Source organism: Cylas formicarius, unplaced genomic scaffold, assembly GCF_029955315.1.
Source record: "Cylas formicarius isolate icCylForm1 unplaced genomic scaffold, icCylForm1.1 PGA_scaffold_10__41_contigs__length_53128322, whole genome shotgun sequence".
Taxonomy (NCBI): Eukaryota; Metazoa; Arthropoda; class Insecta; order Coleoptera; family Brentidae; genus Cylas; species Cylas formicarius.
Window position 1 is genome coordinate 42,300,425 of NW_026844214.1, and position 21,120 is coordinate 42,321,544.

Sequence of the window (21,120 nt, forward strand, 5' to 3'; positions counted from 1 at the left end):
AGATCCCACAGTTCACAGTTCAGTATTGTCTTGCTCGAAGGATAATAATAAATCAGTCACTAGTTTCTTTAGGCACGCGCAGGTCAAGTGTTTAATAAATGAATGTCTGCAGATATTTCTAAATATGTTGCCTACTATGACTTTTATACAACCGGCGCGGCATTCACCGAGTGATGTGATGAGTACAACACAGATGTAGAACCATCAGAACTAACAAACGTCCAGTCAATGTCTACCAAAAACATCCGATCGCTCAAAGCCATATAGCTACTAGATAATATAGTGTCCCAAGGACGGTAAAAATTGATGGGCCTCGGGCGATGTTGATATTTTCGTAGAGAAGAGAATGATTTTACGCGCATGCCTCTATATTTTATACACAAACCTGCACTTTGCTCCATTTTATTTCTAAACACCAATTAACGAGATTTGGGCATATTTTGAAAAAATGCCCCATCGAAACTGAAACCTGTCGTTGGTTGTAAACGGGATTTGAAATGATTGCGCAGTCATATGCTCCTAACCGGAAAAACTCGAAGTCGACGATGTTTAACAAAGCCTCCTAGGCGCATAATTGGGTATTTTAGAGTAGGGAATAGAAAAATAGTATATTATGCAACAAGTGCAGTAAACGGCATTTGACTCACAAGTTTATTTGACACGTGCGGAGCGAGTTTTTAATAAACCAGAGAGTTAAAAAGTTTAGCGAACGTGTTGCATACTATACTTTTTCTCCGAAAACACCCGATTGCTCCCAAATTCGTGCGGTAAAATCCCGGAAATGTCCGAAATTGATCGGACTAATGGGAAATGAAACTGATGTGGTAAAGTGACACTTCCCGCACGCTAGATCGGTGTGTAATTAGGTATTTTACAGACGGGTGTGGGAAAAATATATTTTTGGCGAACAGTGCCCGAATTGCCTTTTTGACATTTTTAACTGTCCTGTCCTCTAGACTTAGAACATTCCCATTAACCAAATTGGAATACATTTGTCAGAATCCGTAACGAAAAAAAAGCAAATTAATAACTTATTTATTGGTTTTGGTAAAAACGTGCTTACAAATATATCGTATTTAATTAAGCTTTTAAATATCTACGACTACGAAAATGTACAAAATATACAGTTTTTTTTTAATTTTTAAAACGGTTAGTCGTTAAATACTTGGCCGGTAGTCACTATACTAGCCGCCCCACTCTTTTCGTTCCCTCCTATAGCTTTTTAAATTAATTATCCGCAAGTCTTCTGTATGAAACTATATATTATATAGCATCTAGCGCGCGTTCAAGAACGTCCACACAGTTACCCCCTCTCCCGTCCCGGACTATTCGTACGATCGCGCTGAATAAAATTGTGCGTGTCGCGACGTTTCGGCCGTCCGCGTGGGTCTCTCATCTCGCCGCCACAGCTCTCGTTATCCAATCGACGGTATGCGCGACCTATAGAAAATGAAGATTATGTGGCAACACCGCGGTTGTTAAAAAATAGGGCGTCCTTACGCGGTGATAGATTCCCGGCTGGCCTGGCTGGGCGCAAGAATATCCAGCCGACACTATCCCTATCAGGAACCACCTGCCCGCTTTCTGAAGCATTAGGGGGCCCCCGGAATCGCCTTGGCAACTGTCCCTTCCGCCTGTCTTGTACCCCGCGCACATCATCTCGTCGTAGATAGTCACCTGGATACCTTTGGATCTGGGAAAGTAAAATTTCGTAATTTGGCAACGTCACGTTCAGCTTGCAATACGTTTATGACTATAATTACACGAAATCACAAGCAGTGATTTAAACAAAATGTAGAAAACCTTATTTTACGTGTTAAAAACATTGGTTGTGCATCCGCCATCGGTCAAGAATTCCTTGGGGCAAAAATGTGTTTTCTAACCTGTGCCATCTTTCGCATTGCCTGTTATCAATCACCGGCACCTGAACCGTCTGCAAAGTTTGTGGCCGGAGTCTGGAGCCCGGACTAAGGGCACCCCACCCGGCGGCGTGACCCACATCCCCGAGAAAACTTTCCCCCTTCGCGGGCAGGCATATGGGAATAACGTGGGGAAGATTGTGAGCGGCCCGGTCCAATCTGAGGACGGCGACGTCAAAGCGATCCGCTTGGGGTGTGAACTTAAAGAAGGGGTGCACCTAAAACCGAATAGGAATTCATACGGGGTGTCCAAAGCACCTTGCTCATAATTAATCATTTAATAGATAATTAGATAATAGAATGGCAGTATAGTATGGCCGAATAAATTTGTCAAAGTTTGTTTAGGTTCAATTGGTGTTAGGACTGGTCAATTGACTAATTAAAAAATTGACCGGTCAATTCCACAACCCCAAGTTAGTGGGCACAATACGAAGTTACAGGTGGATGTTATTTAAAAATGTTACATAAAATTTTCGTGCTGATACAGAAATTGTTATTATTTCATTGAATATCAATTTATTGCATATTGTCTTATATTTTTTACGGGTTTTCTTTTTTTGTAAGCGACAAAAACTTCCTTCGATGGCAGTGGTTCAACCACCACTTTTTAGAAGATCTAAACTGTTTTTATGCGTTTTGTTATGAAAATATATTTTGAAAAAAAAGTTATTCTATATTTTATGTACTGCTAAATATTATTGATTAAACCTTTTTTTTTTCCTGGATTAATATTTTTTTTTATTTTCTTCTGACCACAGCAATAAATAAAGCACCTAAATATAGTTTCATTATTATCTTTTTTAATGATATTCTAAAGCTAAGGATACTATTTCACTGTGTAAACAAGGTTCCATAATGTCCCATATAAAATAAATCTAAATCCGGTAATATTCTCAAAGAAAAATAAAAATGACAATATTTTTATAGAGAAAAATTTATGTCAATGGTTTTTTCTCGTTACAATTTGAAACGCAAAAGGTAATAAAAGTCGTCGTGCCGTACCACAAAATGTGTTTAAACTGAAGCTATTTATATTTTTAATTAATTTTTTCTTCTTCGACGATACCGAAAGCATTAATTGTAGATAGTTTACGTGCCAAGGCGATTCGATTTACGCTCTGGTTGTCGCGATAACAATACCGAGCAGGAAATCGGCTAAAAAATATGGGGAAACAGACAAGCAATCGAAACAAAATAAAAGTTAACCGACGACATGAAACAACTGGATAAGTCCGATTTTTTCTATGCCCGATAATTTCTATTAATTTACAAAAAGTGTATGTTGTTTCCTGGCTAATTTATTTTTGAATGAAAGAGAAAGTCCGTTTATATTAGACGAGTAAGGATGGAACTTGGGTTGATATGAGCGCACGATTAAAAAAGGGGACATATGGAAAAATATCGGGTAAAAAACTACCCTGATTCCTACAATAGAACGGCGATCAAAATGAGGAAACCAAGGAAATAAAATTATAAGGTAAAGAATTTTAAGATTTTATTTTGTACGCAACAAATGGTTTTAGATTTTTTTTCTAATTTGCACGATAAAAACACTGCTTTAAATAACTAAAAACAACGTCTGATAAAATAAAGTTCGGAAAATGCTTGAATTGGCCCGCGGTTGTTTAATGACGTATTTTATAAAAAGTAAGTTAAATATTAACTTTTTCATTTCAAATTTTAATTTTTTTGCAGATTTGGTAAAAGGTACCGTCGTCTACTTGGTCGCCATTCACTAATCGTTTTTTACGTTTTAAGATTTTTTTTTTAGGGGTCAAGTAAAATGAGAAAACCGACTTAAAATATTTTTTCTTCTCTCTCTATGCACTTTCATCATTAAATTTGTTTCTTAAAAAGTAATAAAACAAATATTTTACCGAAATAAAACGTTGAATTGGAGGTACGTTAAAGCTTGCTAGCATTTTTTTTTTATTAAACTTAAACTTAAGAATAAAACTTAAATATACAATCGGGCGTTCAACGGCCATTTAAAAGAATAATTTATCAGAAATATACATTTTAAAAAAATAAAATGCGTTGCACCTAGAGAAAAATGGGGTACGAAAATTCAAACCAGAATTTAATATATTTAATATAGCGCCGCGCGCCGCTGCTGTTACTTCATTGTCTTTCTTCGGCACTTACGCGCAATACGTTTACCAATTTCTTCGATAATAGTGTTATATACGTGAGGCGAGTGAAAGTTATTTATATTCCGAATCAGTCGTAACGTTACAAAAAGAAAGTGGTCTTCGAGCCCGCACCAGGCAATGGCGCTCTCCACTTTCGATTTCGGCTTCTTCTTGAGGAAGGTAAAGGTGAACCCAGAACGAATCTCTCTCTAAAGAAATTCACTGTTTAATACCTTGACCTTTGGTCGACGGTTCGGAGCTTAAACTAGCGTATCTGTCGCTACTAATCGAATTAAAAATCTCGCGTTAACTGGTTACGATGAAACTACAACACGCATATGTGTTTAACTTGCCAGACATTTATTAAATTTCACCAAAAACAAAGTTTTTCTTTATTTATGGTCGACAAACCGCACAATTGCTTATTTATCCAATTACCCAAACTTTTCTTTCAGTTTTCTGTAAAAATAATTTTTTTTAAAAACGCTTTTCGACAAGTGGTCGGAACGGATTTCTAAGTGCGGTAGCTGTGAACAAAATACTTGTATTTTTCGAAAGTTTCGGAAAAAGTTCGAAACTTTTTGGACAGGTGAGTTTTCAAAGCCTTTAGCACGCCCGCTTTCCTTCAACGAGAACATTTAAGTCGTCAACAAGGTAAGATGGTAGTAGGTGTACGAGAAATTTCGGGGAGTTGGAAACAGGATTTTTCGAAATCCTACAATAGTGATGCGACGTTGGGCGTCGGCAGAGGTCTGTACATTGTCGCAACGCATTACATAGAGGCACAGGGGTTCTAAGAAGAATTAATAATCGCATAAAAGGCTCTTAGTGCCGTTTTAGCAAGCAGTTCAATCGGATATTAGTAAATGGTAGCTTCGGATCGACTGATATCCGTGAGATCGATTTATCGATGAATTCGATCTTATTGACCACCAGATATAGCTACGTCTGGATTAATGTCTAAAACACTGAAATTAGGAGTTGATCTCGATTATCGTTCCAGAATCCATCGAAGACGTGGAGAAAACTTGTAACATGTATCTCAACTGCTTCCCAAATATTAATAAAATATATTTACCATTTCTATGTAACACATTATAAATCTCGTGAAGGATTCTGCCATACATACACACATACTTTCATTTATAGCCTATTTTAACAAAAAATAAATATCTACACTTAATAACCTCTTCTTAGATATGATGATTATTTGGTGGAAAATTTTTGGTACCAACTGTAAAGAACTAAAAATTTGTGAACAAGGAAAGACGGTGCAGACCTGAATATTGGACACTCCGAAGGTGTACGCTGGCAATGGTTCCACTGCCGAATTGATGACGTAGTCACCCAATGTCACGTGTACCTGCCTGGGGGTGGCACGTGCGACGCAGTGGCCCGCCGTGACCACGTGTCTCCTGCTGATTAAAGAACCGCCGCATCTGCGAAAAAACATAGTAATTTAAGTCGGTAATAAAAAGATAATACTGTGAATCTAGGCAAATGTGCCCAGAGAAACGGGAAAAATCCAAAATCCCATAGCTGCTAGTTATAATCAAAAACTTATTTTTTAAAGACGTATTTGTATCACTGTCGTAATTTTGAACTGTTTATATTTCTACTTATTTACTTTTTCATTAACAATATACGTTAAACTCCCGACCTCAACATAACCAATAGAGAATAATTAAGATAAATAAATGAATTCATAATACTTTATAAAATTAAACAAAAAATCTTAGATTGGGGGCATTAAAAGAGTATAATAAAACTACTAAGTTATTTAAATATATTCAATGAAACTCAAGACTACATGAAACATAGTATTTTCTGATTTAAATAATTGACTTGTGAAAAAAAGACCGTGTTGCTTGTCTATTCTAGCTGTTTTAGAAATGAAACCATTAATGTCATAATCTATGCCATGAATTGGATAGTGAAAACTATGCGCTTTTCTAGTTTATTATATAACGGTCTGTCCTTAACGCACCGATATAAAAGTCATATTCAGAATAAAAAGTGTTAAAAATGTTTACTTTGTAGACTAATTGGTTTTAAAAAATTTTGGTCGTCGAACACAATTTTTTTAAAGCATTTATGCTAGTGAAGTCTTGGGTACGGCTAATGAAACCAAGCATCTGGAAAGGTAAATTAACGGCATTATCTATATGATTCGAGTGTAACTCCTAGATCTTTGACACTCGAAACATAATCTAGACTATGTTGACCAATTTTATAGTTTTATAGAAAGAAAGGACTGCATTCCTTTGCCATTTCAGTAACACCAAGACTTATTTTAAGGTCAACAGTAAAAATTAAAAAAAGAATGAAACATTCGTGAAACTCATTAAACAGAAGTGCGAACCTCGTGGCACCACAGAGATAACGTCTACCGGTTTTGGCAAAAAACGACCCAATTTACAAATATATTTACGATCAAATAAATGCGTATCTAACCATAAAATCAAAGGTTCATAGTTTACGATTAGTTTAAGCTCATGCCTGTGATGAAAGACTCTGTGCAAGACTTCGAAGAAGTCAGTATAAATGGAATTCACCTGTCTTCCACTTTCCAAGACCTCCGAAACAAAATCAGTATGCGTTAAAAGATTTAATTCATTAAACTTACCCGCCCTAAAATGAAACTGTTTATTAATTAATTGAGCCTCAAAACGAGGACTTCCATGTTACAGATAAGGTGCGAGCATCTTAATAGATTAAAGCAACCATAATAATGCAGGAACCCCAACAGATCCGGAACCCTTGTTAATATCAGAATTATTTTAAAGGACGGAATTGAAATACTTCTTCATATGTATAAGTGGCAGAGGGTAGCCTACACAGCCTCAGCAAGTCCATCGAGCTTCCTCTTGGGCAGAGTACTCCGCTTTACACAAGCTTAATGACAGCTCCCAGAGTGATCTCCCTGATGACCGTAGGCGAGAGATGTGTTCTGCTGTCTCGTCTTTCTGTTCATACATCGTGCACATGACATAGTCAGTCTGCTGTTTTATTTGGATAGCTCAATAGCTTCCTAGCTATCCAACAGTCTTTTTTTCATCCTATTGTTTTAGAAAACCTTTCCGGTAGTTTTCATTTGTAAGCATTTTTCAGCGTTATATATCCGGCAACTGGAACAATTGCGTATACAGGCAGGTTTGGCTCACTCTTCCTGAATCTGTTTTCAATCACTCGATATGACGTCAGCATTTGACGCATGCGACTTCCGAAGATCCTTTTTGGAAAAAACCTCAAGTATTCGGTCTTGTTCTTTTCCGCTGGGCGATTGAACAACAAACGAAGCAACTGCTACGGAGCGTTTCGGCGTTCTTATTAACGCAACCCGCCCGCCCCGCGTCCTTCTTCTTTCTTCTACTCCTCCTCTTCGGTAATAACCACTAATGAGTGTTTCGTAACCGGACCCGAGAAGGCCCGCCAGGTTATCGTGGCGTGACGTTAAAATCGGAAAATTACCGTTATCAACGCAATGGAATAATATATTAGATCCGATTCTGTAATTTTGTACATCTGACGTAATTTCCCTCGATCCGAATCCGAAGATAAAAATCGGTAATCATCAGTGCGTATATCATTTTTTTGTTATGCGGTGTGATGTTTGCTTGGCAAAACAAAAATCGACAAACTTGGATTCTTGATTCAGAATGTAGCAGTCGATTCAATTTTTCACATTCTCCTAGATTTATATAACTTAAATCACAAACCACCACCACAATCTGCTATTTTGATCATCTAATTTTATTGGTTCGAGATAGGTGAGATTAAAAAGAAATGACTAGTAATTTAACTACGAGCAACTTTTTCCAGTCTCACTAAAATGCTATTATTTAAGTCCATACAAGAAAACACCACTAACTTAAAGTTAGGTGGTTAACCTGTATATTACTCATGAAAAATTCCGACCATTTAAATCCATTTCCACAAATACCAAAAAGTAATTGTTAAGTACCATATTAATATTTATTAAATTGAATAAATATACAGGCTTATCTTTCGATCAAAATAAATAAGAACTAAAAGTTCAGATTTTCACAAAATTATATATTTTTACATGACAATTATTTCGACAACACCGTGTCTTTATCTTTCGATATTGAACTTGTGTCATATTTTTTAAATTATTTTTCAAAACAGAACAACAAAACGAAAGCAAAAAACAATAAAATAAAGATGGAAGACATCATTTTACCACTTTACCAACATTTGACAAATATATCACAGATGTAAAAGACGTTTCGAATGTTTACATGTCGGCATTTAGACAGAATGTACCTTTGACTAGCAATACGCCATAAATAAAGATGCCTGATTGGTTACAATTTATCTTGCTAATCGCTGGTATAATTTGCCTTGACACTGATAATCAATGCTATGTTTTGTCTACACTCGCATTTTGCATCATCTTATTAGCTGAGACTTACATTTCTCTTTTGTTTTGGTGTGGTTGTTATTATTTCTTGTCAATGACATTTATTTACTTTAACACATTATTGTCGTACTGTCAACAATATGAAAATATAATTCGAAATTGCCAATACATTTTCGCTATAAATTGGTCAGACAAGCGGGAGAGGAAATCGTTTTAAATTTTTTTCTAACTCCTAACCAAAACACCTTTGAAAAGGATGCATGTAAGTAGACATAAAATATTTTGTGCTAATGTTTTTTATTTATTTGTTTTAGTTATTGTAACTTTTTTATTCGTTTCGTACCTAACCTCGTAAAACTGTGATTATTAAAAGCAATCGATTCGTTCTTTCTCTGCTTTAACGCCCTCAAAATGCAAGTTTCGAAGTCACTGCACCAAATGGTACCCCAACGTCATTCTCACGGTTCCGCGCGAATTTTGAAATCCTCCACCTTAGTTAAGACCCGATAATTAAACATTTATTTAGTTATTAGAAAAGCGCACCTCGAACGTATCACTTGGGAACTGAACGTCGTAATTAAGTCAAATTGTTTGGAACAATACGTATTGTTGTGAATTTCGTGAGGTTCGGCTAAAAAGTTTAACCCAGTTCTTGGCCTAATGGCTGGTGAAATGTCGTCCTATGCCGGCCAAGATATCATCGCTAACTTAATCTAGTGTACGTGACACGTGAAAATCAAAATCTGACGTCCAGATGGAAAGTGGGTTAGGTTCGAGTCGGTGGTGCTTTTTTGTTTGCCGACCAAAAGTACGCTTGAAGTTGAAAGTTTTAATCAGTTCGTTACGCCGAACTGAAAAATTAATATTTCATATATAAATTAATTTTTAAATATTCAATATTATTTTTTGTATTTATTAGTAATTATTTTTATAATTAGTTGGATTCGTTAATAGTCAAATAGATACGTTTTGACCATTTTTAAATTTGTACGATACGAGACTCTATATTAGTAGTAATAATAGTAGTATTACCTTGAAGAACCAATTCGGATATAAGCTTGCCAAGGAAAGGTTCCAAACCCAGCCTCTTCTCCTCCTACGATACGCCTCTGTGCCTGCTGCCTGTTTGGTATGCCGCAACCTGAAACCAATAACGTTCGTTGTGATTTCTATTTTAGTTTAAGTTAAAGTAAGAATTAGTTTTCCCAGCCCTGGGCTGTTGGCATTATAGTAAAAGAAAACATTTTTTTTACAATTGTTAATGAAATCGATAAGTGAACAACTCAAAGCTATTGCCAAAACGACTTTTTTCGACTCAAATGAAGAAAACTTTTGCACAAATGACGAAAAATACGCAATTGGTTCTGTTTTCATTATGTTCCATTCCATTTTATAGTGCCAAATAATAGGCACGTCTCCGGGTATAGAAAGTAAATCGGTTTCTTTATACCATTTAACAAAAAAATAATTTTTATTGTTTTGGCGAGTGCGATGAGTCCTTCATTTAAGTTGTTGAACTCCCCTATTGTGAAAAAAAAATATTAAGAGCGTTGTTTTTATTCATTCTAATTTATTTAAGAAAAATATCGACATATTCCGCAATTTATTTTTAAGTTTTTGTTAGTTTTAAGTCAATTTCGATTATTCTTGGATAGCCCAAATTTGTTTTATTTTTTAACTTTGTTTTGTCAAACAATATCGTTAAAGTATTATCACTCAGAAAAAATAAACTAATTTATTTATATCCTGCCTATGAAGTTTTCTTTTCAATATTTTACAATATATTTTATTGATAGAGAACGGCTTTTATTTATTGATGTTATCATATTGTTAGAACAAAAATATGTGCCTATATTTTACCAATATCTTGTAAATCGTTTCATACATTTTTTTTAATACAAAGTCAGCCTAATTAGACTTACAAATTTCTGAAATCGTCCAACCAAAATTTAGCTTTCTTGCATCTCTTTGAATTTCCTGAATCGTACATACCATGCGGGCCAAACTGCAATTTTAGTGTAGCCGCGACAAGACTTAACTGCTATTTGTAGCAGTTTAACTTTAGCCACACTGACAAATTACCATACTAGTTATCTAGGCACACATAGCGTATTAGCGACGTAACATGCTCAAAAATCTGTTGTTTCCCTTCCAGCCATATTAAATTGACTACTAAAAACTAATAGGAACATACAATTTAGAAATGTTAGAGCTTACATAACCAAGTAAATGCATTTATTAGTGTATCCGGTATAGAATTCATTTAATCGGTTCATGGTTGACTAATTTTTTAATTATTGGATTATGATTTCTGTAATTTAATTACTGGCATTCTTCTTCTTCTAGTGCATATCGACTAATCGATGTTTGCAATAACATTTTCCATTGCTTCTCCATTCCTTGCGGTGTGTACTAACGACAGTACATCGTGTAGCCCTGTCCACTGTCTAACATTTATTTCCTTGCGATCCCTCTCCGGCTTTAGAACTTGCCTTCGATTAGCAGATGCAAGAATTGGTATTTCGTGTATTATTTATCACAGATACACCGTTTTACGCTTCTTAATGCCAATTCAAGCAGTTCACGTTGTTTATTGGCATGTCTTAGGATCTATGAGCCCTAACAACTAAATGTTCGGACGATGCAAAAAATGATAAAAAGACATTTTTATATCTATTTAATTTTTTTTTGCTTTGTCGATCAATTTACGCACATTACGATAGCACAGAAAGTGCTATCGTAATGTTATTTTTCATTTCGCACGAATTACATAGCAAGATAACGGAACCATACCAAATTTGCGAACAAATAAATATTTGGACGCGAATGTTTATTGACCAAGAAATCAATGCTACCCATGCATTGATGGTAAAATGTAGTGTGCTTAGATAAATGAGATGTCAGTTCGGGTTGTATCTTTCAAGTTTGTATAATAGTTGATAAGAAAATGACGAGTGGTGTTGCAGCAAACAAAAAAGTGCGAGAAATTATCATATCTCAGTATTACAGAGGTAAATCAATGCAAAAAATTTCAAATGACTTGAGTATTGGAAAATCAACAGTCGGGGATATTATAAAAAAAGTATGGAGAGACAGCTAGTGTTAGCGTTCGTGGTAAAAGTTCAGGCCGATCCCTTAAAATCACTGAAAGAGATCGTCGTATTCTGGTCAAGATTTGTAAAACTAGAAGACGAAGCGTCTTAGGACAAATTCAAGCCCAATGGAATCACGAGGCAAACTTAAATGTCTCCAGGGAATATTGTAGACAATGGATGCATAAGTCTGGTTTGAGTTTTTATAGGGTAAGTTTACAATTTTTCCTGTTTCAATATAAAAATTGTTACTATTCTATGATCTACTTTTGTTAAACGCAAAGGAAAAACCATTATTAACGTCTATTCAGAAGAAAAAACGTTTAGATTGGGCAAAATCTAAAATATCCTGGACAACGGAAACGTGGAGTAACGTTATCTTCAGCGACGAATCAAAATTTGATGTGTGTGTAGGCAATTTTCGAAAAAGGGTGATTCGTAGCTTTCACAAAGATTGTCTAAAGCGCACGGTAAAATTTCCCCAGGGTGTTATGATATGGGGGTGTATGAGTGGTAAAGGGGTTGGCAACTACGAGTTCATTGATGGTACTGTAAATGTAGAAAAATACCAACAAATTTTATCAAGAAATTTGATTCCATCAATAGAACGAACTTTTGGAAATGAAAATTTTATATTTCAACAAGACGGTGCCATACTGAGAAAACAACAAAAAAGTGGTTTGGGGACCATAATATGAAAGTTTTATCGTGGCCATCAAGCAGCCCCGACTTGAATATTATTGAAACTTTATGGCATCGGATGAAAAAGACTTTGCCTAACAATCCTCAGCGTGCAGTTCTAGCATTAAAGGCAAAAATCACCGAAATTTCGAACACTTTCACCCCCGAATATTGCAAGACTTTGGTAGATTCCATGCCAAAACGCATAAAAGCTGTTATTGCCGCGAAAGGTGATGTTACTTCTTATTAATGTTCGATTTAAAGTAAAAGATTTAAATGCGTCCGAATATTCATTTGTCAGCAAATTCGGTATGTTTTTGATATTTTCTTATATAATTTATGTGAAATAAAAAAATAATTCATTACGATAGCACTTTTTGGTATGAAAATAAGTGCGTGATTTCATTTTTCAATCGAAAAGGCAAAAAAGATCAATTTAAAATTGTTTTCTTATTATTTCGTACATCGTCCGAACAATTAGTTGAAATTAGGGCTCCTATTCGCTTAGCTGTCCGACGTATTTTTAGGATGCAGCAGCGGTGCAGCAACATCTCGAAGGCTTCCATTTTATTAATTGTGTTCGCCTTTAGTGTCCAACCTTCTAAATCGTAAATAAGTCTGAGGTTAAGGTCAAAATCGGAACAGGTAGGCTCCAGAAACCTCCAGAATGCCCATCGAGCCGGTTCAATGCGACTTTTTATTTCCTTGTCTGATGTCTGATTCTTCGCAAAGCCAAATGGTACTTAAACTTCCATGGGCTTTGCATTAAATGTTATGGTGGAGTTTTCAAACATTTTTAGGTTTCTAGAGATAATCATATACTTTGTTTTTTTGGTACTTGGCCCATTGATTTGCTGTGTTCTCCTATCTTGTTGACTAATAGCATTGGATCGTTAAAAAAGAAATGTGGCATCACGTTTGCATTTCACAAAATTTTAGTTACTGACTTTGTTTAGGTAGAAGGATATTTTATGCCGAATACCGTTTAGTTTTAAAATTATATAGTTATAGATTACTATACTGTTTTTAGCAAAGTCCAATTTAAAAAATATGTATGTAAAAAAAAATTGCTTAAGTTGGTGCATGTGCAATATTAAGATTTGCTTGCTACTACTAAAATTAAGTTCAGGTTATTTTTTTATGGTTTATGTTCAATAAAAACTGTGAAAAAATATAATAAAATCTTTTTTTTTTGTAACAATGGTTGTAGAAATCCGGAAGTTTCTGGTCTTGCGTATAACCAAGTACCAGTCGAACCTTCTAAAATAAGTTCGACCGACCGGAACGGATGGATTCGTGCTGGTATATTTATAAAAAAAAATTGAAAGTCAAGTTCATTGCCATTGCCCGCGGGGTCGTCGATCTCCGTGTTTTCTATTAATCGGCGTATTTGCAATTAGCTCTCGGCACCGCGTGACGCGATGCATTTTTTAATACCCATTTGTCTTTTTAAATATTTAGGCTGTTGCAAATTCGAGACGCACTATTCCTGAAGTCTGAACGGGATTACAATTACAATTACCGCTTTTAAAAATTCAGAAATTTGCAGCCGCTCTGGAAAACTCACATATTGTGGATCAACTTATTGGAAATAATCCCACCCATTAAAACAAAAAACAATAATGTTTTGTTAATTCAATTACAGAGCGCGACACAAGTAATGGAAACAAACACCATCCAAAGCTGCATCAACCAACGCTTTCCTAACAATTTTGTCTTTGGAAAAATAGCACAATAAAATATTTTTCTAAACTTTGTATAAATTTAGAAAAGCTACAGAGGTAAAGTGTTCAACGCCGTCTAAATGTTCTCATCATATTTTTAATTATTTAAAAATACTGATTCTTTTTTAACAAAAATTTTCACCTACGCAGGTCTTGGTTATACTACACTAGACCTTATAATTTTTTTGTCCTTTAATTGTCAAGCCGTTTCAGTTTTTATATTACTGTTTTTTGATTCATTTCCATATCTTCATTTTTGCAACGGCTGCAATTTTTCCAAATTTGATAACGGTACATTTTATTAATAAAATGATTATAGGTAATACAAATACTGAAATCCGTTCAGTGCTATGCCGACGTTTGTTCCATTTATGTGGCCATGATCAGAACACTAAAGGCAGGTAAAGTCTGTTCATAGATATAAGAAAGCGACTAACTGATACGAATTAAGGAAAGACCCGGGCAAGCTGTAAGAATGAAATATGGCCTTACTTCGCCTAGAATTTAATTATTTGGGGTTTTGTTAGGAAAGATACTAAAAAATATTTATTTATTTATGTATATGTTTATGTTTAAATCTATTATTATTTAATTATTTTTATTACCTACTTAAATTACTTAAAATTATTCACATAATATATCAGTATCACTATCGCTATCATCATATCATATCAATTACGCTATTAGGAGGAATGTTTGGAACTAGTTTGTTTTTAAACCAACTTTCAAATAAATCAGCGGTGCTGTCTTCATGGTAATCCAGAGAAGAATCTTTAATATTTTTCGCAGACAGAGAAAATCCATTTGGAATCCAACCATCTTTAGAGCCAGCATGCAAAATAGTTATTTTTTTACCTCTTTTTGATGGCGCGTTTGTTTTACACTTATTGAGTCAACCCAACCCTTTTCCGGGGTATCATAAGTGTCGAACCAGGTATCATCCAAGTAAATAATTGGCCTTTGTTGTTCTCTGTAAATCCTAATTTTTTCTAGATATTCCAGTCGCCATTTCCGAATTCTAAAAGATTCCATTAAAACTTGCCTTTTGTCAATTTTTATAAATCTAAACACCGGTTTCATCTTTTTCAAGGGTCCTAATTAAGATATCTAATACAGGCACGCTTTGTTCCTCGTATAACTGGTAAATTTTACATCGTATTATATCTTGAACACTTTCATCTACACTCGAGAAAATATCAGCATCGCTTCTTTTTTTCCTCGCTGAAATGAGATTATTCACAATTTTCCATACAGCTGATGTTGGAATTTTCGTCAATGTGGCCGTTTCTTCTAAAGATGCTTGCTTGCTAGCACCACGTTCAATGAGAGTCAAATATACATTCAATGGAATAGTGTTTTCTACATTTGGACGGGAGCATCTCCTGAGATACACTAGACTCGCACATATTTTGCTTAATTCGCACACGATTCAACACACGCTCTATTACACACGCAATAAGAATGATTACTAATGAACTTAAACTAAGTAGTATACCAAACCAAAGAATATTAAACACAGGTAGGTATAAAATTATTTTCTATTACGGACCACAATTTTACCTGAATTTAAATTCCGAAACTTTAGGTAATAATCTTGTTGCAATATATGTTAATGACCACCCTTGGATAAACCCATTCAAAAGCAATTGGTCACTTTCTTATATCTATGAACAGACCATACAGTTGATACATTTTGAAATTATACATTTTATTTTGAATATAAAAACACATACAGTTTAACGTGACTTATTACAATCATTAAAATCATTAATTAAAAGTACACGCATTTATATAAATTTATTTAATGATTTTGATATGTGTTGTTAACCTATTTGTTCATGTCCGTGCTCTATTTATTTTATTTTATTTCAACCACCAACTTTATGTTTATCATAATTTTTGCAATTTATTTATTTTTATTTTTTTATTTTTTTGGTGTCCTTAGGATACGTCGACATAGAAGCTGAAAGGTGGTTCTATTTGATGAAACCTTTTTAAAACCCATTTTCTGGACAGATTGGTCACTTTTCAAACTCCTCACCACAAACCATCGTGTAAGTCGTCTTAGTAGAGCATGTTTTCTCTTTTTAGTACAATCCAACCTTGTCGCTCGAGCATGCGCAACAAAGTCGGCGACAGCGACAGTGTTAGTAAAACGGTGAAATATTACATTTATGTACACAACTACTCAGTTCCCTGACTCCTCTGCCCCTTACCTCTGACGAAACGTCCACGGGAACACCGAAAAGAGAAAAGCATGCTACAAGGGGGTTAATAGCCTCGAAAAACTGGGCGGTTTTGTAAATCCCGTGATGGAAATTCAGGCGACCTTTGCTGAAAATTACAATTACCGACGTACGAGGGTGACATCGAAAGTTTTTTAAAATAGGGTGGTAACGCCGTTTTCCTGTTTACAAACCCGCCCGTCGGGGCGACTGTTCGAGGTTAAACGCTCGGCGTGGCCGCCTCCCCTCGTTCTCTACGAAAACGACTTACGAATATTCTCGAACGATCCGACTTGTCTACTTTTTGGGGACTCGGGGGGAGCGTCAATCGTCCCTATAGCCTGGGCGGTGTTCAACAAACTAGTCTTCGCCACTCCCCTGAAGCAGCAGCCCCTCAAGATGCCGTCGCAGGGGGTGTCGACGAGCCCGCCAGAGAACCAACACGTGAGGAAGAATTCGCAAGTAGCCCCTTGGGGGCATAATTTTACGTCACCTGCGTGCGAATTTTAACAGTTTCAAGCGGTGACTTTATTTGTTTATTTTTAAATTGTTATTATAATATTATAATAGCTCCTATCTCTTAATTCGTGTTCTCGATAAGCATAGGCCGTATGGGACCACAATTGGTACAGTTTGATTCAGAGTAGAAAAGATACTCTAACTCGAATACCGTTTCAACTAAAGGAAAACTTTCAGCCTTTGGCTTTAGTCAACGAAATAACATCCCGAACCGACCAAGCCAACCCTGATTTTTCATGTGTTTTTCTCCAATTTTAGGGATTCTCGAAGTATCCGCAATTTTCAGTGACCGATTTACGGTTTGACGGTTGAATGCGACATAGTGGTATTTGAGAGGATCAGAAAATAGCGAGTATTTTTAAAATAAAAATGAAAACTAGAAAACTTTTGGGCCTATAGGCCCAAGTTCACATTCTGGCGTTATTCCACCTTGAAAATTTCCCGAAGAAGTGCCGATTTTTTATTTAAATAGAGAGTGAACGTTTACTCTTTATTTAGTTGGTTAGTAGTTTTCTATATTATATGAATCTCAAAGACTACGAAGAGACAACTTTCTGAAGAAAAAGTCATTATTTCTGAAAAACATGAGAGAATTTCGGAGAAAGAAGTCAGAATTTCTGAGAAGTCAGGATTTCTGAAATAAGTCTGTCGTGAATGACATTCCGAATCAAAAAATCAGAAATACATTGTAATTCCAAAAAAATGGGCAATGTCTAAAGTGGAGGCACTAAACAAAAATGTTATGATTAGGCTCTAGTTGCCTTATACAAATGTTTTGGAAATATAGGACGTTGAATATTTTGATTTTATTCTAATTTTTTTCAATAATTTAGAAAGATTTTATACAGCTTTAGGTTTTTTAACATGACAATTACCAACTTGAAATTTATTTCATATCATATTTTTGTTTGTCTGTCGAGTTCTGCTTAAAACGTGGTGGAACTCTGAAGACTTATTTGCCTTTAACAATTATAACGTATTTTTTCAGACTTTTTTCATAAACACTTAAAAAAGGTATGAGGAACAAGCACAAACTAATATTTAACAATTACAATTTTAGTAGTAGTAATGAAGAAACTTCAAAACAAATGTTGGAATTTCATAATATTTTGATGTTTGCTACCTCCAGTTTAGAGATTGCCTTCTTGAAAATTACACTCTGTATCTGTTTCGATTCGCCGACACTTATGTCAGAAATTCTTACTTATTCCTTAGAAATTCTGACCCATTCCTCAAAAATTTTCCTAATTAAATTAAAACCTATATTTAATTTTGGTGGTCTTTCAGCGCTTTCGTAATCGGGTACAAATTTTTGTAGTTTAACGTTCATTATCAAGGCAGCCTGGTGAAAATAAATGTAAAGTGAAATACAAATAAGGATCCATGTTTCCCTTTCTTTAAATGTAATTATACTGCAATTATAAATCTGGAAATTTTGTTACAAAAACAAACACAATTTTAGTAAGATTCATGTAAATTAAAGACAAATTTACAACAACGCAGATTATTCTACTTGTCAAAACTATTTAAAACAAAATTTAGGTGCAATTGTAGTATTAATGATAATTTAAAAATAAATTACCCCTGTAAAAATGTGAATAATTTTAAAATCAATAATAACAACGATCATAATATTTTTTTTATTTTTTATTTTTTTATTTGTATGGCAATCGTTGTTAAAATAAAGGGTTAGGAAAACGTCTGTTCCTTCCTTTTCTTCCTGCGCTTAAATAGTGTACTATTTACGGAGCGCACTTTTTTACTGAAAGTCAACGCTTTACATCCGCGTTTCGGAACTCTTGGCGCCACTCGTCGACCAAGATGACGGTGGCACCGGACCGGTTCCGGTTCCTCCGGGTGAAAGTAAATTTCGACGTAATGTCGACATCATCACGGGACATCATCATCATTATCGCGATACTTTCAATTTTTAATTGCGACCAATTTTCGACGGTTTGTTTTCGTGGTCCTCCCACTCGTAAAACATAATTTGGCAGTACATTACATTGGTCTAATAATTTTTCTTGGGTTTCTTAGTTCTATGTCTATGGTCTATGATCTATGGTCGAAAAATATATAGTTAGGTAGAAATAATATTAAAATAAAAAATCTTCACATTGGTCTACACTATTTCCTGCCCAGTAACTATTATCTTGTGTTAACGTGATAAGTCGTAACAGCTGCGCTTACTATTACGCCTCCTTTCCAAATATTTTTTATAGGAACATTCACTCGCCAGTGAAGTTGCTAACTTTAATATTAACATGGTCATATTGTTTTTACTGTTATTATTATGGATTCTAAGTACTTATTAATTCCACCCGTGTTGAGCGTAAATAAAAGTAATAACGAATGAACCGACCTACCTCTATCCCTGGTATCTTGCTCTTGCAAGTCTTGCAGACTGTTATCACCCGCCAACCAATCTACCTCCTCCTGATGGTTCCCGCTGGTGGCAGGTTCCCTGAACTGCACTAGATCGCTAGGAAATATGACCCTCGGTCGCCTAGACGACCCGGGAAAAGTCTGGTACCTCGCGGAAGGATCGTAGTACGGTTGGAAGCTATCATAAGGACCCCTCAACCTTCTGGGGTACCGATAGGCGTTCAACTCGTGTCTGGCTTTGGTTCCGTCGAAACCTTCGCCAGGAAAAGTGATCGGCTTGCGCACTATCGGTGCTGGAGGAGACAATGGCTTGAAACTCTCGTCGTACTGGTACGACTTCCTCATTCTTCGGTCTGGGTATCTCCCCAGAACCAGGGCGTTGGACACTTGCGGTTTATAATTTGCTGGGAGTATTTCCCCTATATGTTCTTTGGCGGAATCCTCAACCGAAACATCGTCTCTCCTATTGGAAATGTCAGTACGTTTCACCAGTGCAGTCTTGGTGCGGTGATCTCTCGCACCTCTCGCCTTTCCGTAGGAATCCGTGGTGCCCTGGAATTCGTCCTCAGCCTCCAGTGGTATGCTGTCGATACCAGGAGGCGTCTCAATACCTTCGTAACGATTTTCATTTTGTGGAGAGATTTTTCCGTTAGCGGGAGAAGAGCCCTTTGGAGACGATTGGGCACCATCAGCTTCTATAATTTGCGCAGTTTCGACCGGATATATTTTATAACCTTTCAAACTATCTGCATCGTTGGTCGCTAATCCAGACTGTACGTTGGGATGAGCAGAGTTCTCCTTCGAACGTTTTTGCTCTTCCTGCTGGGAGTACTGATCCTTGGACGCCGAGTTACCGTTAATTCCGGCACCACCTGTTTGTTTGTTATCTGGCTGATATTCTCCGTTTGAACGTTGAGGTATTTCTTGATATCCACCATTTATTCTTTTTTCTTCTTGAAAATTACCATTGCCTATTGGCTGGTGGCCTCCATTCAAATGTTCGTTGTCCAGAAACTCGGAACCACCCACCAAGATCTCACCACTGGCTATAGTTCCACCGAAAGTCTCCGGATAACCATTACCGTCAACACTCAAGGCAGGCCCATTTCCATCGTTGGGTGGTGAATACGCCGAGTTGATGAGCGGTGGAGGTCGTTCTCTGTAACCTTCAGCGCCTCCATTCGAAGGCAAAGGGGGCGAATCGCCATAACTGTCACCATACGAGGGAGGTCCGTAGGTCCCTTCACCACCTAGGGATACGAAACTAGTGGCACCGTCACTCCCAGGCGGGGGATCGTAGCTGTATCCTTCGAAACTACCTTCTTGGTATTTGTCACCACCTTCGATCAACAGATCTAGCTCGTCCTTGCTCAAAATTTTAAAACTGTCCACGTAATCCTCCTTGGATATCCTGTAAGGGATCTGACCTGACTCATACGCTGTATCGTCATGTATTTCCTTTTGGTAAAGATTGAGCAGCGACCTGGCAAAGTTGTGCTCGAGGAGTTTATCGTAATCGTTCGGCTGCGGAGACGATTCTTCGTACAACCGTTTGGTGATGGTTTTGTTTTTACCTTTATCCGTAGTTATATTCGGTCTAACTTGCTCAGAAGTTGGCAAGAGCTGAATCAATGAAGCAGGGAATTTCTCGTAAGGAGGATCGGCAGCTTGGATCAGCAAAACGCTCAACACCGAAGTCAGGACGGTAGAATGAATTTTGTTCATGCTGGCCAAATCCCATTTAGTGACTACTGCTATCTCGACCTATGAAGTTGGGGATTCTGGTGGCGTTTTCTTTACTTTGAGTGAGTCTCGGCGTCCCCTTTGGAAGTTCTCAATAGTGCATCGTTCCGACGCCGATGTTTGTTTCTGAAATTTGCCAGTCGTTTTTCTTCTTTTAGAATCAGTCCGTTGTCATCTTCATGCGACTCGTTTCTTCAATCGGGCCGGCGAAAACAAAAGAACGCGCGCGCGCTGTCGGCCTCAGCAACAGCGATGGAAACAAACGGGGCGACCGCAGTCGACTGAAGATGGCGGTTTATCGCGAGTTTGAAGAAAG

At 36.4% G+C, this 21,120-nt stretch overlaps 1 protein-coding gene across 2 annotated transcripts; it reads right to left on the minus strand.

The window, feature by feature from the left end:
- Positions 1-1,046: 1,046 nt before the first annotated feature.
- On the minus strand, positions 1,047-21,065 carry LOC132705970 (uncharacterized). 2 transcript variants are annotated; one of them, XM_060676970.1, is made up of 7 exons: positions 19,043-21,065; positions 16,429-16,650; positions 9,468-9,576; positions 5,331-5,490; positions 1,884-2,137; positions 1,501-1,693; positions 1,047-1,440 (listed from the first exon to the last, which is right to left on the minus strand). In XM_060676970.1, the coding sequence occupies exons 1-7, from the start codon at positions 20,784-20,786 to the stop codon at positions 1,393-1,395; spliced, it is 2,730 nt and encodes a 909-aa protein (XP_060532953.1). In that variant the 5' UTR covers positions 20,787-21,065; the 3' UTR covers positions 1,047-1,392. The 2 variants fall into 2 exon arrangements, with proteins under 2 accessions (XP_060532953.1, XP_060532960.1); XM_060676977.1 differs by lacking the exon at positions 16,429-16,650.
- Positions 21,066-21,120: the final 55 nt, after the last annotated feature.

What these genes read in the sequence shown, in the direction of transcription:
- LOC132705970 (XM_060676970.1), bottom strand. Translation starts at nt 20,786, where the DNA reads ATGAACAAAATTCATTCTACCGTCCTGACTTCGGTGTTGAGCGTTTTG. An exon ending in GCAAGATACCAGGGATAGAG is followed by an intron (nt 16,651 to 19,042) that starts GTAGGTCGGTTC and finishes ATTCGCACGCAG; the next exon opens with GTGACGTAAAATTATGCCCC. An exon ending in CAATGCGAAAGATGGCACAG is followed by an intron (nt 1,694 to 1,883) that starts GTTAGAAAACAC and finishes TTACTTTCCCAG; the next exon opens with ATCCAAAGGTATCCAGGTGA.